Here is a 14,601-nt window from a genome sequence, read left to right as displayed (position 1 = left end):
CACAAGTGTATGGGCACCATAACCCTCTCCACCAACAACTTCGCCTCTGCTAACAAACATGGTCACATCTCTCCTTTTCTCAAAAAAACAACTCTGCTCACTTTTATCTCAAAAATTATTGAACATCTTCTCTACAATCACTTACCCCAATTTATCTTGAGGCTTTCCTCTTTGACTTCCAACCTCTTGTTTCCACTAAAACTGAACTCACCAATGTAACCAATGATTTTCTCTTAGGTAAGTTAAAGGGTCACTTAGTTCCCCTCCTTCTATACCCTGATCTGCTGCATTTTTACACTGTTTATCACTCTCTGCTTTTTGACACCCTTCACTCCCTTGGCTTTGTCAACACTGTGGCTTAGTAACACTATTCTCTTAAGTTTGCCATTCTCAATCAAAAGTATGGTCTCCAATGTGAGCAGTTGGGCCTCTGTTCACAACCACTTCAGTTGCATGCCCACAACAAACCCACCAATAAGATGTTACATCTCCGTGTGTTTGAATAGTTACCATCCATGAGCACCCAGTACTTTTCTGAGACCATACATCTACATTAGTCCTGCAACTTTACATGCTAACACAGTGGGGCACATGCGATATGCAAATTTGTAGCGACGCACAGATGAAAAACACTAATCATATACGTGAATATTGGTATATAGTAGCATCCAGCCCATAAACATTGCAATAACACAAATACACATATTCATAGTCAAGCTACTGAAAAGGGGGTGTCCAACAGGGTAAACTGTTATTCTCGATGCCTGAGACCCCTGATCTTGCCACATTTGTTAATACTGGCAATACCTGGCAGCATAAGGTATCATACTACTACAGTACCTATTTTCTAACAGTAATAATGCAATAGTTATTAAGTCTGATATTAAATCAGGGAAATGAAGTATTTTGTAAGAATATATTTTGTGTAGGGTGATCTTCCATAGCTGGATTGCATAGTACAGTAATAAAATTAAACATGGGTAGGCCGGGGAAATACCTAATATGTATCTGGTAGGAAGTAAAGTGAATCGGGTGCAATATTATTGACATCAACAAGTATCACTGTCAGTATGGCAGTAAGAGTCCCAGTAGAATGAATCAATAAACAAGCATATTAGGTCAAGAATAACTCGGCAGGACTGGCAGATCATCCAACAACAAGCATGTGTCAAACCACTCAGTTGACCTAAAGCATGTTTTGATTTGCAGCTTGTTTTTAATGAAACTCACATATTATGAAAAAATATTTAAAAATGAGATTATTGGTACTCAAACGCTTTATACCAATTTTAAAAATAAAAAAGTATTTTTGCAAATGGGTTGGATCATCTGACTAATTGCTGTTGTTGCTATTTTTATATCCATAATAAGTAATGGTTTCATAAATATTCCCTGAAATGTGGTGCTATATGTGTGTCCTGGTGCTATATGCCTAAGAAATGTGAATGACTGACATTCCTAGGCTACTCCCGCAGCTTTGGCAAAGGTATTGTTTGCACAGCATATGGCGGTGTAACTACTGTACATATGTGTCCTCATACATCTTTGCTGCAGTCACGCCAAACAGCCTGTCTTGGCACTCCAGGTTTCATGAGACTTTGCTAGCGCTGGGCGTTTTTTTGGCTGAAATTGCATCTTAGATGTAATACAACGCAACTAAGATGCACAAGAAGACTGTGCTGCTTAATTTGATATGCAACACTTTTATATCTGTGTGTAACTGGGTATTACAGACTGAGTGCCCGTAACTCGGGAGTACGGGTGGCAACTGGGGAGTTCCTGGTCGTGACGTGTGAGCTGCAGCTGGGAAAGGGAAATGGCTGCAACACCGACTCTACCACTAACTCCGTTATTTCTCCCAGTAGTCGGTTGGTGCCTGCAGAGCTAGTCTTCTCCTTTAGCAGCCGCGTTTGAATAGGCGAATTAGGTCCGCCCAGACTCTGATGCCCCCAGGCCTTACGAGGTAACATGGCACCAACCAAGACTGAGGGAGAATAAGTGGAAAACTAGCTAAGACTAACGAGACTTCCAATGGCAGAGAATACAGACAGGACAATGAACAGATTATATGTGGCACGGCCGCCGAAATCCCAACATAGAGTATATGAGTGATTGTGAATGCAACAATGCATCAAGATGTTAAAATACAGAAATACAGGCAAGCAGTGTCTGTGTGGAAGCTCCACAGAAACCTGAGTACAAGACTAGCTGGTTCTGGTCAGGTAATCAATCTGGCAAGGTCTCCGAGCCACGTATTCAATACAGACATACAGGATCTAATACAAGCTGACAGATTCTCACTGAATGCTGAAAGATGTTATTATACAGAAATATAAGCAAGACAGTGTCTGTGTGGAAACTCCACACACTGCTTAGCAAAAACCTGAATACAAGGCTGGCTGGACCTGGTCTGGTTATCAATCAAGCAGGGTCTCCAGGCCATGGATACAACACAGACAGACAAGATCTCTCTTGAGCTGACAAGTTCAAGATTCCACCATGTGAGCTCTCACTAGCAGGGTCCTCTTCCCTCATGTGCCTTTATGTCTCTTACTTAACTTACCATCTTTTCAATACTCCCTTGGATGGCACCAAATCCTTCAATTTTCTGCCACCCTGATACTTATTTCAGTGATGTTTACTGACGCAGCTATATTTATTTACCCTGAACTTGTCCTATATTGAATTGAATTGTAAGTCACTGTCTTTATGTTTTGCTTATTTGTTTACTCTGTAATTGGGCGCTGCGGATCCCATGTGGCGCCTTATAAATAAAGGATGATAATAATAATAATGATAATAGAACAGGGCCTGGACACAGGTACAAACAGGAAATATGTATCTATCACCAGCTTCAGGTGAAAGGCAGGCTGGGTAATAAAGGAAGCACGCCCCAATCAGGATGGCTGGAAGCCAGATACAAGGTAATGGCCTAATTAACTGACAGGTGAGATAGCACAGGCCACACATACAAGAGACAGGCTGCAGTTACACAGACCCACCACATAATGGCCTAATTTTCTGACAGGTGAGGCTGCACAGGCCATACATACAAGAGACAGGCTGCAATTACACAGACTCACCAAAGGCGGCGGCATGCAAACAGAAATATAACATAAAATACATAAACAGAATGCAAAAAGGAATGATGCCATATAATACAAAGAATCACAGTGACAATCATACTGTAATAGAGAGAACATCACAGTGACTGCCATATAATACAGAGAGCGTCAGTGACTGACATACAGTAAAATACAGACATCACTCACCATCATATAATACAGAGAGCATTAGTGAATGCCATTTAATACAGAGAACGTCACCATGACCAACGTGTAATAGAGAGAACTTCACAATGATCACCATATGATACACATTCATCAGTGGCCTCCATATAATATTGAGAACATCAGTGACCGCCATACTATAGAGTAGTTTTGATCACCTTCAAATATAATTCGCTCAACAAAAATTAACCCTTCCTCAAAATGATTAACTACTTCAACTTCATAGTAACAACTCCGTTTAATATAACTTTAATTACCTTTATAATCCCTGTTATTAATTAGCCACAGTATCATAAAATAATTGCATTTATGTATATTAACTAATTACATTCCTCATTCTTATAAAAAACAAAAACCTTAATCCTAATTTGCCCAATTAAATCAGTAATGTGTGGGTATACTGTTATATATAAAAGTAATCATTGTAAATGGAGACTTTTCTTTTGATGATGTATTGGAATCTTAATCGTGAATGGAAGGTCACCCCAGACTATCTGCATAGCATTGGAAACCCTTCTGTATGTGCCCGTAGTTAGTTAGCTAGGCTCCCGCTGCGTTGTAAGACAGCAGCCAGTAAGTCACGGACCGCCAGGATAACTGGGACTCAGCTGACTTTGCAGCAGTGGCTGATGGTACACCACTGTTTGCTGCAAGCATAACCAGCAGTCACCTGCTAGTGTCGTTTACACCTCTGTACAGTTTCAGGGATCAGATGGGTATGCCAGGTTTCTTGCCACTCACTGTAGTGTAGGCTGATCAAGAGCCATCCTGTCTACTGATGCAGGTGTTGGTGGTGTTCCCGGGACAGAACCGATCACTACAACAGCAGCAGCAGGTGCGCCGCCACTGAGCTGTAGTATACGATCAGTGGTCACAGAGCCCTCTGTGCTTTTATCATACAGAGTGTTCTGCCATCTTCTGCAAGGGGATGATTTGTGTATAAAACTGTAGTCCAATGTGTTTCAGCAGTCCCAGATGGGTGTGTGGGGTATGAAGTGCACTGTTCTCTACCAGCTGGATGGTAATATATTACAGGATTCTACACTGGGAGGAAGTCCAGGCCTTGGAGTTGTTAGTCTGCTGGACTAGAGTGGATGGATAAATAAAAGAATTATGGACAAGGGGGGTCATTCAGACCTGATCGCACGCTAGATTTTTTCACTGCGCTGCGATCAGGTCCGAACTGCATATGCAATGCAATGCGCAGGTGCGTCGTACGGGTGCAAAGCGGATCGGTGCTCTGCGATGGGTTTTATGAAGAATCCATTTGCACAGCCGATTGCAAGGAGATTGACAGGAAGAAGGCGTTTGTGGGTGGCAACTGACCGTTTTCTGGGAGTGTTTGGAAAAATTCAGGCGTGTCCAAGCGTTTGTAGGGCGGGTGTCTGACATCAATTCTGGGACCTGACAGGCTGAAGTGACCGCAGCGGCTGAGTAAGTTCTGGGCAACTCAAAATCTGCACAAAACTTTTTTGTAGTGCTCGGCTGCACATGCGATTGCACACTTGCAGAGCAAAAATACACTCCCCTATAGGCGGCGACTATCTGATCGCAGCGCTGCAAAAAATAGCTAGCGAGCGATCAGGTCTGAATTAGGCCCAATATACAATATTACTTGGAGACAGAACCATTCTGCATAATATCTAAAAGAAAAATTAACCTACTTTGTTGTTCAGTATAATTTTTAGAAGAATCAAGGTCTCAGACACAAATATGAAATACATGTATCCTCCCAAGAAAAGCTGGTCAGTGCAATGCTGTCCAATTATAAAAGCTGCAGTTATTTAAAGCTGCTATAAAAGTCTAAATGTTCCAAAACAAACTAAGGGGAAAGAGGTGTAAGTAAAAAAACAACAATACCTTTATTTGAAAATTGCAACTAAATAATTAATGTTTTGAGCTATAAGGGATAAAGTTAATTAAAAATGTTAATGAAAACAAAATTTTCACCATGCCTTAGGGTGGGAAGGTTTTTAATAATTTACAAAAAAATAGACTAAGAGCATAAACATAAACTATTCATTACACCTAATCTCTGTAGTGTGATGTACAGTAGCTTTGAAAATTATGTTACTAAATTGAACACAAAGTTCCATGGAAGCAGTTATTTTAGGTGTGCATAATCTAGTGGTCCACAACTTGTTCAGGTGTCATGACACACCTGACATTGATACCACATAACTCATTTATTTCTGACAAATGTTAAAGTATTGTAATAACTATTCCATGCCCAGAAAGTAGGCATTTTACTCCCCTCCACATCAACATAGAAACATAGACTTTGATGGCAGTTTAGAACTACTTGGCCCATCTAGTCTGCCCTAAACAGATGTACACGCACACACTCTGGTTCATTTTTTTCAGGATCCAATTAACCTACCAGTATATTTTTGGAGTGTGAGGGAGAGCTTGGGGAGAGTATTCATACTCCTCACAGTTAGGGCCATGGTGGTTATCGAACCCATGAGGCAGTAATGCTAACCATTACACCATTCGTACCGCCCACATTGATCATGATTACATACTCAATAGACCTTCTACACTAGATAGATCTGACTACTAAATATACACTTGGGGGGCAATCCAGTTACCAGTGATGAAGTCGCACAAGTAATTGGGGTGAGATCAGGCTGTGAGAGGGGCGAATTGTGGGGCCGGTGTTACACGCAGCTGCAATGGTAACTCGCCCCCTTTTCGATAAAGAAACCCTATATACACTGCTCTCTTAAATTGTATTGAATTTCTCTGCACATTGGGTCCATACTTGAACCTGAGTTAGTGCATAATATTTTGTGACAGAATTACCAAGCCTTAAATAATGGAACCCTCATAGGTCAAGCACTGCAATGATCCAAGCTACTAATTAGAGTTAATTTGTGGCACAGAGCAAGTTAGTCTTCTAGATGCATCTTTGCATATATCACAGTAGACTTTGAAAGCTGGACATGTCTTAGCAGGCTACACTGTTCCTGGAGAAACAAGATCCCCTGCTTAATTCATTTTTCCTGTTTATCCAGGCCTTTGCTAAGGCTTTTTATAACTCCCACAGAGCTGACTCAGCAGAAAGCAAATTAGTTAATTTACACCAGGATGCCCAGTCAAAGTTGGAATATACCATTGAATTTAGCCAATGAATGTGTGATACTGACTGGATGATAGCTGCTAAACAGCATCAGTTCAGAAGAGATCTCAATCAGAAGATAACGGATGAATTAGCATGCATGGATTCACCTGTAGGATTAGAGGAGTTTATAGACTGTTGTATAACTATAGACATCCACCCGAGAGAATGCAGAAAAGATAATCAAAGGTTATTCCATTCTAGTTTTTCTATCTCCTAGTGAACCGTGTCCTGTTACCACAGCACCTGAAACTTCAGACTCAGAAGCCATGCAGATGAGTAATCTTTCAATTCTATTACCATTACTGGAGCTTGAACGTCGTAGGGAAATTAACCTGTGTCTGTATTGTGTAAGCTCTAAACATTTTATAATAAATCGCCCATTAAGAAGAAAAGGGGATAAATTGTCAGGAAACTCCAGTGCCCTATCTCCATGAAGGGAATGGAGTGGTTGCAGGCATGAAAAAAGTATATTTGCATACTGTAAGTTCCACTAGGCTTATTACATATTTACCTAACTGTTAAATGTCCTTACTTATTTGATGTATTGCATCACGGTTACATTTTCTTCTGTAGTCAAGACTGACCCTAGATTGATGAGGAGCTATATTGATAGAAGTCTAGTACAAAAATACTCTATATCTGTTGTGGAAGAAGCTACACTGATACCCCTTGAAGCTATTGATACTGTACATCTCATATTCTATCAGGCCCAGTCAGTCAGGAAACTAAATCTTTATATGTTGAAACTGTTAAAGGATATCATGAAGTTATGGTTTTGGATGTTGTGCATACCCCTAAATGTCCTATAGTTCTTGGTATGCATTAGCTACATAAACATAATTGGTTAAAAGATTAAAATACCAAAGTACTTTCCTTTGCTGTAGTGATTGGACCTGAGTGCAGAGATCAGTTTTGAGTAACCTTAAAACCTGAATATTCCTTGCCAGGTTTTTACTAGAGATGAGCGGGTTCGGTTTCTCTGAATCCGAACCCGCCCGAACTTCATGTTTTTTTACACGGGTCCGAGCGACTCGGATCTTCCCGCCTTGCTCGGTTAACCCGAGCGCGCCCGAACGTCATCATCACGCTGTCGGATTCTCGCGAGGCTCGGATTCTATCGCGAGACTCGGATTCTATATAAGGAGCCGCGCGTCGCGGCCATTTTCACACGTGCATTGAGATTGATAGGGAGAGGACGTGGCTGGCGTCCTCTCCGTTTAGAAATTAAAATAGATAGGAGAGTGAGAGTGAGACACTTCATTTACTTACTGGAGCTTAGGAGGAGTTATACTAGTGACTGATGACCAGTGACCTGACCACCAGTGCAGTTTTATAATTTATTATTATTTAATAATCCGTTCTGTTCTTGTTCTCTGCCTGAAAAAAACGATACACAGTGACTCAGTCACACTCACATACCATATCTGTGCTCAGCCCAGTGTGCTGCATCATCTATGTATAATATCTGACTGTGCTCACACAGCTTAATTGTGGGGGAGACTGGGGAGCAGTTATAGGTTATAGCAGGAGCCAGGAGTACATATTAAACAGTGCACACTTTTGCTGCCAGAGTGCCACTGCCAGTGTGACTGACCACTGACCACTGTGACCAGTGACCTGACCACACTGACCACCAGTATAGTATATTGTGATTGTCTGCCTGAAAAAGTACACTCGTCGTGTGACTTGTGTGGTGTTTTTTTATTCTATAAAAATTAAAAAACTCATTCTGCTGACAGTGTCCAGCAGGTCCGTCATTATATAATATATACCTGTCCGGCTGCAGTAGTGATATATATATATTTTTTATATCATTATTTATCATCCAGTCTATACTAGCAGCAGACACAGTACGGTAGTTCACGGCTGTAGCTACCTCTGTGTCGGCACTCGGCAGTCCATCCATAATTGTATACCACCTACCCGTGGTTTTTTTTTTCTTTCTTCTTTATACATACTACATCTCATTATCATCCAGTCTATATTAGCAGCAGACACAGTACAGTACGGTAGTCCACGGCTGTAGCTACCTCTGTGTCGGCACTCGGCAGTCCATCCATAATTGTATACCACCTACCCGTGGTTTTTTTTTCTTTCTTCTTTATACATACTACATCTCATTATCATCCAGTCTATATTAGCAGCAGACACAGTACGGTAGTCCACGGCTGTAGCTACCTCTGTGTCGGCACTCGGCAGTCCATCCATAATTGTATACCACCTACCCGTGGTTTTTTTTTTCTTTCTTCTTTATACATTACATACTACATCTCATTATCATCCAGTCTATATTAGCAGCAGACACAGTACGGTAGTCCACGGCTGTAGCTACCTCTGTGTCGGCACTCGGCAGTCCATCCATAATTGTATACCACCTACCCGTGGTTTTTTCTTTCTTTCTTCTTTATACATACTACATCTCATTATCATCCAGTCTATATTAGCAGCAGACACAGTACAGTACGGTAGTCCACGGCTGTAGCTACCTCTGTGTCGGCACTCGGGGGTCCATCCATAATTGTATACCACCTACCCGTGGTTTTTTTTTTCTTTCTTCTTTATACATACTACATCTCATTATCATCCAGTCTATATTAGCAGCAGACACAGTACAGTACGGTAGTCCACGGCTGTAGCTACCTCTGTGTCGGCACTCGGCAGTCCATCCATAATTGTATACCACCTACCCGTGGTTTTTTTTTTCTTTCTTCTTTATACATACTACATCTCATTATCATCCAGTCTATATTAGCAGCAGACACAGTACGGTAGTCCACGGCTGTAGCTACCTCTGTGTCGGCACTCGGCAGTCCATCCATAATTGTATACCACCTACCCGTGGTTTTTTTTTTCTTTCTTCTTTATACATTACATACTACATCTCATTATCATCCAGTCTATATTAGCAGCAGACACAGTACGGTAGTCCACGGCTGTAGCTACCTCTGTGTCGGCACTCGGCAGTCCATCCATAATTGTATACCACCTACCCGTGGTTTTTTCTTTCTTTCTTCTTTATACATACTACATCTCATTATCATCCAGTCTATATTAGCAGCAGACACAGTACAGTACGGTAGTCCACGGCTGTAGCTACCTCTGTGTCGGCACTCGGCAGTCCATCCATAATTGTATACCACCTACCCGTGTTTTTTTTTTTCTTTCTTCTTTATACATACTACATCTCATTATCATCCAGTCTATATTAGCAGCAGACACAGTACAGTACGGTAGTCCACGGCTGTAGCTACCTCTGTGTCGGCACTCGGCAGTCCATCCATAATTGTATACCACCTACCCGTGGTTTTTTTTTCTTTCTTCTTTATACATACTACATCTCATTATCATCCAGTCTATATTAGCAGCAGACACAGTACAGTACGGTAGTCCACGGCTGTAGCTACCTCTGTGTCGGCACTCGGCAGTCCATCCATAATTGTATACCACCTACCCGTGGTTTTTTTTTTCTTTCTTCTTTATACATACTACATCTCATTATCAACCAGTCTATATTAGCAGCAGACACAGTACGGTAGTTCACGGCTGTAGCTACCTCTGTGTCGGCACTCGGCAGTCCATCCATAATTGTATACTAGTATCCATCCATCTCCATTGTTTACCTGAGGTGCCTTTTAGTTGTGCCTATTAAAATATGGAGAACAAAAATGTTGAGGTTCCAAAATTAGGGAAAGATGAAGATCCACTTCCACCTCGTGCTGAAGCTGCTGCCACTAGTCATGGCCGAGACGATGAAATGCCAGCAACGTCGTCTGCCAAGGCCGATGCCCAATGTCATAGTACAGAGCATGTCAAATCCAAAACACCAAATATCAGTAAAAAAAGGACTCCAAAACCTAAAATAAAATTGTCGGAGGAGAAGCGTAAACTTGCCAATATGCCATTTACCACACGGAGTGGCAAGGAACGGCTGAGGCCCTGGCCTATGTTCATGGCTAGTGGTTCAGCTTCACATGAGGATGGAAGCACTCAGCCTCTCGCTAGAAAACTGAAAAGACTCAAGCTGGCAAAAGCACCGCAAAGAACTGTGCGTTCTTCGAAATCCCAAATCCACAAGGAGAGTCCAATTGTGTCGGTTGCGATGCCTGACCTTCCCAACACTGGACGTGAAGAGCATGCGCCTTCCACCATTTGCACGCCCCCTGCAAGTGCTGGAAGGAGCACCCGCAGTCCAGTTCCTGATAGTCAGATTGAAGATGTCAGTGTTGAAGTACACCAGGATGAGGAGGATATGGGTGTTGCTGGCGCTGGGGAGGAAATTGACCAGGAGGATTCTGATGGTGAGGTGGTTTGTTTAAGTCAGGCACCCGGGGAGACACCTGTTGTCCGTGGGAGGAATATGGCCACTGACATGCCTGGTGAAAATACCAAAAAAATCAGCTCTTCGGTGTGGAAGTATTTCAACAGAAATGCGGACAACAGGTGTCAAGCCGTGTGTTGCCTTTGTCAAGCTGTAATAAGTAGGGGTAAGGACGTTAACCACCTCGGAACATCCTCCCTTATACGTCACCTGCAGCGCATTCATAATAAGTCAGTGACAAGTTCAAAAACTTTGGGCGACAGCGGAAGCAGTCCACTGACCAGTAAATCCCTTCCTCTTGTAACCAAGCTCACTCAAACCACCCTACCAACTCCCTCAGTGTCAATTTCCTCCTTCCCCAGGAATGCCAATAGTCCTGCAGGCCATGTCACTGGCAATTCTGACGAGTCCTCTCCTGCCTGGGATTCCTCCAATGCATCCTTGCGTGTAACGCCTACTGCTGCTGGCGCTGCTGTTGTTGCTGCTGGGAGTCGATGGTCATCCCAGAGGGGAAGTCGTAAGCCCACTTGTACTACTTCCAGTAAGCAATTGACTGTTCAACAGTCCTTTGCGAGGAAGATGAAATATCACAGCAGTCATCCTACTGCAAAGCGGATAACTGAGGCCTTGGCATCCTGGGTGGTGAGAAACGTGGTTCCGGTATCCATCATTACTGCAGAGCCAACTAGAGACTTGTTGGAGGTACTGTGTCCCCGGTACCAAATACCATCTAGGTTCCATTTCTCTAGGCAGGCGATACCGAAAATGTACACAGACCTCAGAAAAAGAGTCACCAGTGTCCTAAAAAATGCAGCTGTACCCAATGTCCACTTAACCACGGACATGTGGACAAGTGGAGCAGGGCAGGGTCAGGACTATATGACTGTGACAGCCCACTGGGTAGATGTATGGACTCCCGCCGCAAGAACAGCAGCGGCGGCACCAGTAGCAGCATCTCGCAAACGCCAACTCTTTCCTAGGCAGGCTACGCTTTGTATCACCGGTTTCCAGAATACGCACACAGCTGAAAACCTCTTACGGCAACTGAGGAAGATCATCGCGGAATGGCTTACCCCAATTGGACTCTCCTGTGGATTTGTGGCATCGGACAACGCCAGCAATATTGTGTGTGCATTAAATATGGGCAAATTCCAGCACGTCCCATGTTTTGCACATACCTTGAATTTGGTGGTGCAGAATTTTTTAAAAAACGACAGGGGCGTGCAAGAGATGCTGTCGGTGGCCAGAAGAATTGCGGGACACTTTCGGCGTACAGGCACCACGTACAGAAGACTGGAGCACCACCAAAAACTACTGAACCTGCCCTGCCATCATCTGAAGCAAGAAGTGGAAACAAGGTGGAATTCAACCCTCTATATGCTTCAGAGGTTGGAGGAGCAGCAAAAGGCCATTCAAGCCTATACAATTGAGCACGATATAGGAGGTGGAATGCACCTGTCTCAAGCGCAGTGGAGAATGATTTCAACGTTGTGCAAGGTTCTGATGCCCTTTGAACTTGCCACACGTGAAGTCAGTTCAGACACTGCCAGCCTGAGTCAGGTCATTCCCCTCATCAGGCTTTTGCAGAAGAAGCTGGAGACATTGAAGGAGGAGCTAACACGGAGCGATTCCGCTAGGCATGTGGGACTTGTGGATGGAGCCCTTAATTCGCTTAACAAGGATTCACGGGTGGTCAATCTGTTGAAATCAGAGCACTACATTTTGGCCACCGTGCTCGATCCTAGATTTAAAGCCTACCTTGGATCTCTCTTTCCGGCAGACACAAGTCTGCTGGGGTTGAAAGACCTGCTGGTGAGAAAATTGTCAAGTCAAGCGGAACGCGACCTGTCAACATCTCCTCCTTCACATTCTCCCGCAACTGGGGGTGCGAGGAAAAGGCTCAGAATTCCGAGCCCACCCGCTGGCGGTGATGCAGGGCAGTCTGGAGCGACTGCTGATGCTGACATCTGGTCCGGACTGAAGGACCTGACAACGATTACGGACATGTCGTCTACTGTCACTGCATATGATTCTCTCAACATTGAAAGAATGGTGGAGGATTATATGAGTGACCGCATCCAAGTAGGCACGTCACACAGTCCGTACTTATACTGGCAGGAAAAAGAGGCAATTTGGAGGCCCTTGCACAAACTGGCTTTATTCTACCTAAGTTGCCCTCCCACAAGTGTGTACTCCGAAAGAGTGTTTAGTGCCGCCGCTCACCTTGTCAGCAATCGGCGTACGAGGTTACATCCAGAAAATGTGGAGAAGATGATGTTCATTAAAATGAATTATAATCAATTCCTCCGCGGAGACATTGACCAGCAGCAATTGCCTCCACAAAGTACACAGGGAGCTGAGATGGTGGATTCCAGTGGGGACGAATTGATAATCTGTGAGGAGGGGGGTGTACACGGTGATATGTCGGAGGATGATGATGAGGTGGACATCTTGCCTCTGTAGAGCCAGTTTGTGCAAGGAGAGATTAATTGCTTCTTTTTTGTGGGGGTCCAAACCAACCCGTCATATCAGTCACAGTCGTGTGGCAGACCCTGTCACTGAAATGATGGGTTGGTTAAAGTGTGCATGTCCTGTTTATACAACATAAGGGTGGGTGGGAGGGCCCAAGGACAATTCCATCTTGCACCTCTTTTTTCTTTAATTTTTCTTTGCGTCATGTGCTGTTTGGGGAGTGCTTTTTGGAAGGGCCATCCTGCGTGACACTGCAGTGCCACTCCTAGATGGGCCCGGTGTTTGTGTCGGCCACTAGGGTCGCTTATCTTACTCACACAGCTACCTCATTGCGCCTCTTTTTTTCTTTGCGTCATGTGCTGTTTGGGGAGTGTTTTTTGGAAGGGCCATCCTGCGTGACACTGCAGTGCCACTCCTAGATGGGCCCGGTGTTTGTGTCGGCCACTAGGGTCGCTTATCTTACTCACACAGCTACCTCATTGCGCCTCTTTTTTTCTTTGCGTCATGTGCTGTTTGGGGAGGGTTTTTTGGAAGGGACATCCTGCGTGACACTGCAGTGCCACTCCTAGATGGGCCCGGTGTTTGTGTCGGCCACTAGGGTCGCTTATCTTACTCACACAGCTACCTCATTGCGCCTCTTTTTTTCTTTGCGTCATGTGCTGTTTGGGGAGGGTTTTTTGGAAGGGACATCCTGCGTGACACTGCAGTGCCACTCCTAGATGGGCCCGGTGTTTGTGTCGGCCACTAGGGTCGCTTATCTTACTCACACAGCTACCTCATTGCGCCTCTTTTTTTCTTTGCGTCATGTGCTGTTTGGGGAGGGTTTTTTGGAAGGGACATCCTGCGTGACACTGCAGTGCCACTCCTAGATGGGCCCGGTGTTTGTGTCGGCCACTAGGGTCGCTTATCTTACTCACACAGCTACCTCATTGCGCCTCTTTTTTTCTTTGCGTCATGTGCTGTTTGGGGAGGGTTTTTTGGAAGGGACATCCTGCGTGACACTGCAGTGCCACTCCTAGATGGGCCCGGTGTTTGTGTCGGCCACTAGGGTCGCTTATCTTACTCACACAGCTACCTCATTGCGCCTCTTTTTTTCTTTGCGTCATGTGCTGTTTGGGGAGGGATTTTTGGAAGGGACATCCTGCGTGACACTGCAGTGCCACTCCTAGATGGGCCAGGTGTTTGTGTCGGCCACTAGGGTCGCTTAGCTTAGTCATCCAGCGACCTCGGTGCAAATTTTAGGACTAAAAATAATATTGTGAGGTGTGAGGTATTCAGAATAGACTGAAAATGAGTGGAAATGATGGTTTTTGAGGTTAATAATACTTTGGGATCAAAATGACCCCCAAATTCTATGATTTAAGCTGTTTTTTAGGTTTTTTGGAAAAAAACACCCG

General features: G+C 43.9%; 1 protein-coding gene across 5 annotated transcripts in view; it reads left to right on the top strand.

Moving 5' to 3' along the window:
* AIG1 (androgen induced 1) overlaps window positions 1-14,601 on the top strand; it is a 931,740-nt gene that overhangs the window by 369,711 nt on the left and 547,428 nt on the right. The window contains exon 2 of one of the 5 annotated variants that reach the window (XM_063917489.1): window positions 6,632-6,890. The exons of the other annotated variants lie outside the window; for them this stretch is intronic. Within the exon in view, the coding sequence (XP_063773559.1) occupies window positions 6,632-6,634 (3 nt within the window). The 3' untranslated portion in view covers window positions 6,635-6,890. Of the gene's footprint in view, window positions 1-6,631; window positions 6,891-14,601 lie in introns of those variants that run through there. 5 annotated transcript variants of the gene reach the window in all.

The sequence above is a fragment of the Pseudophryne corroboree genome, chromosome 4 (genome assembly GCF_028390025.1).
Source record: "Pseudophryne corroboree isolate aPseCor3 chromosome 4, aPseCor3.hap2, whole genome shotgun sequence".
Lineage (NCBI taxonomy): Eukaryota > Metazoa > Chordata > Amphibia > Anura > Myobatrachidae > Pseudophryne > Pseudophryne corroboree.
Note: the sequence above shows the minus strand (reverse complement) of the source record. Positions and strands in the feature narration are given on the sequence as shown.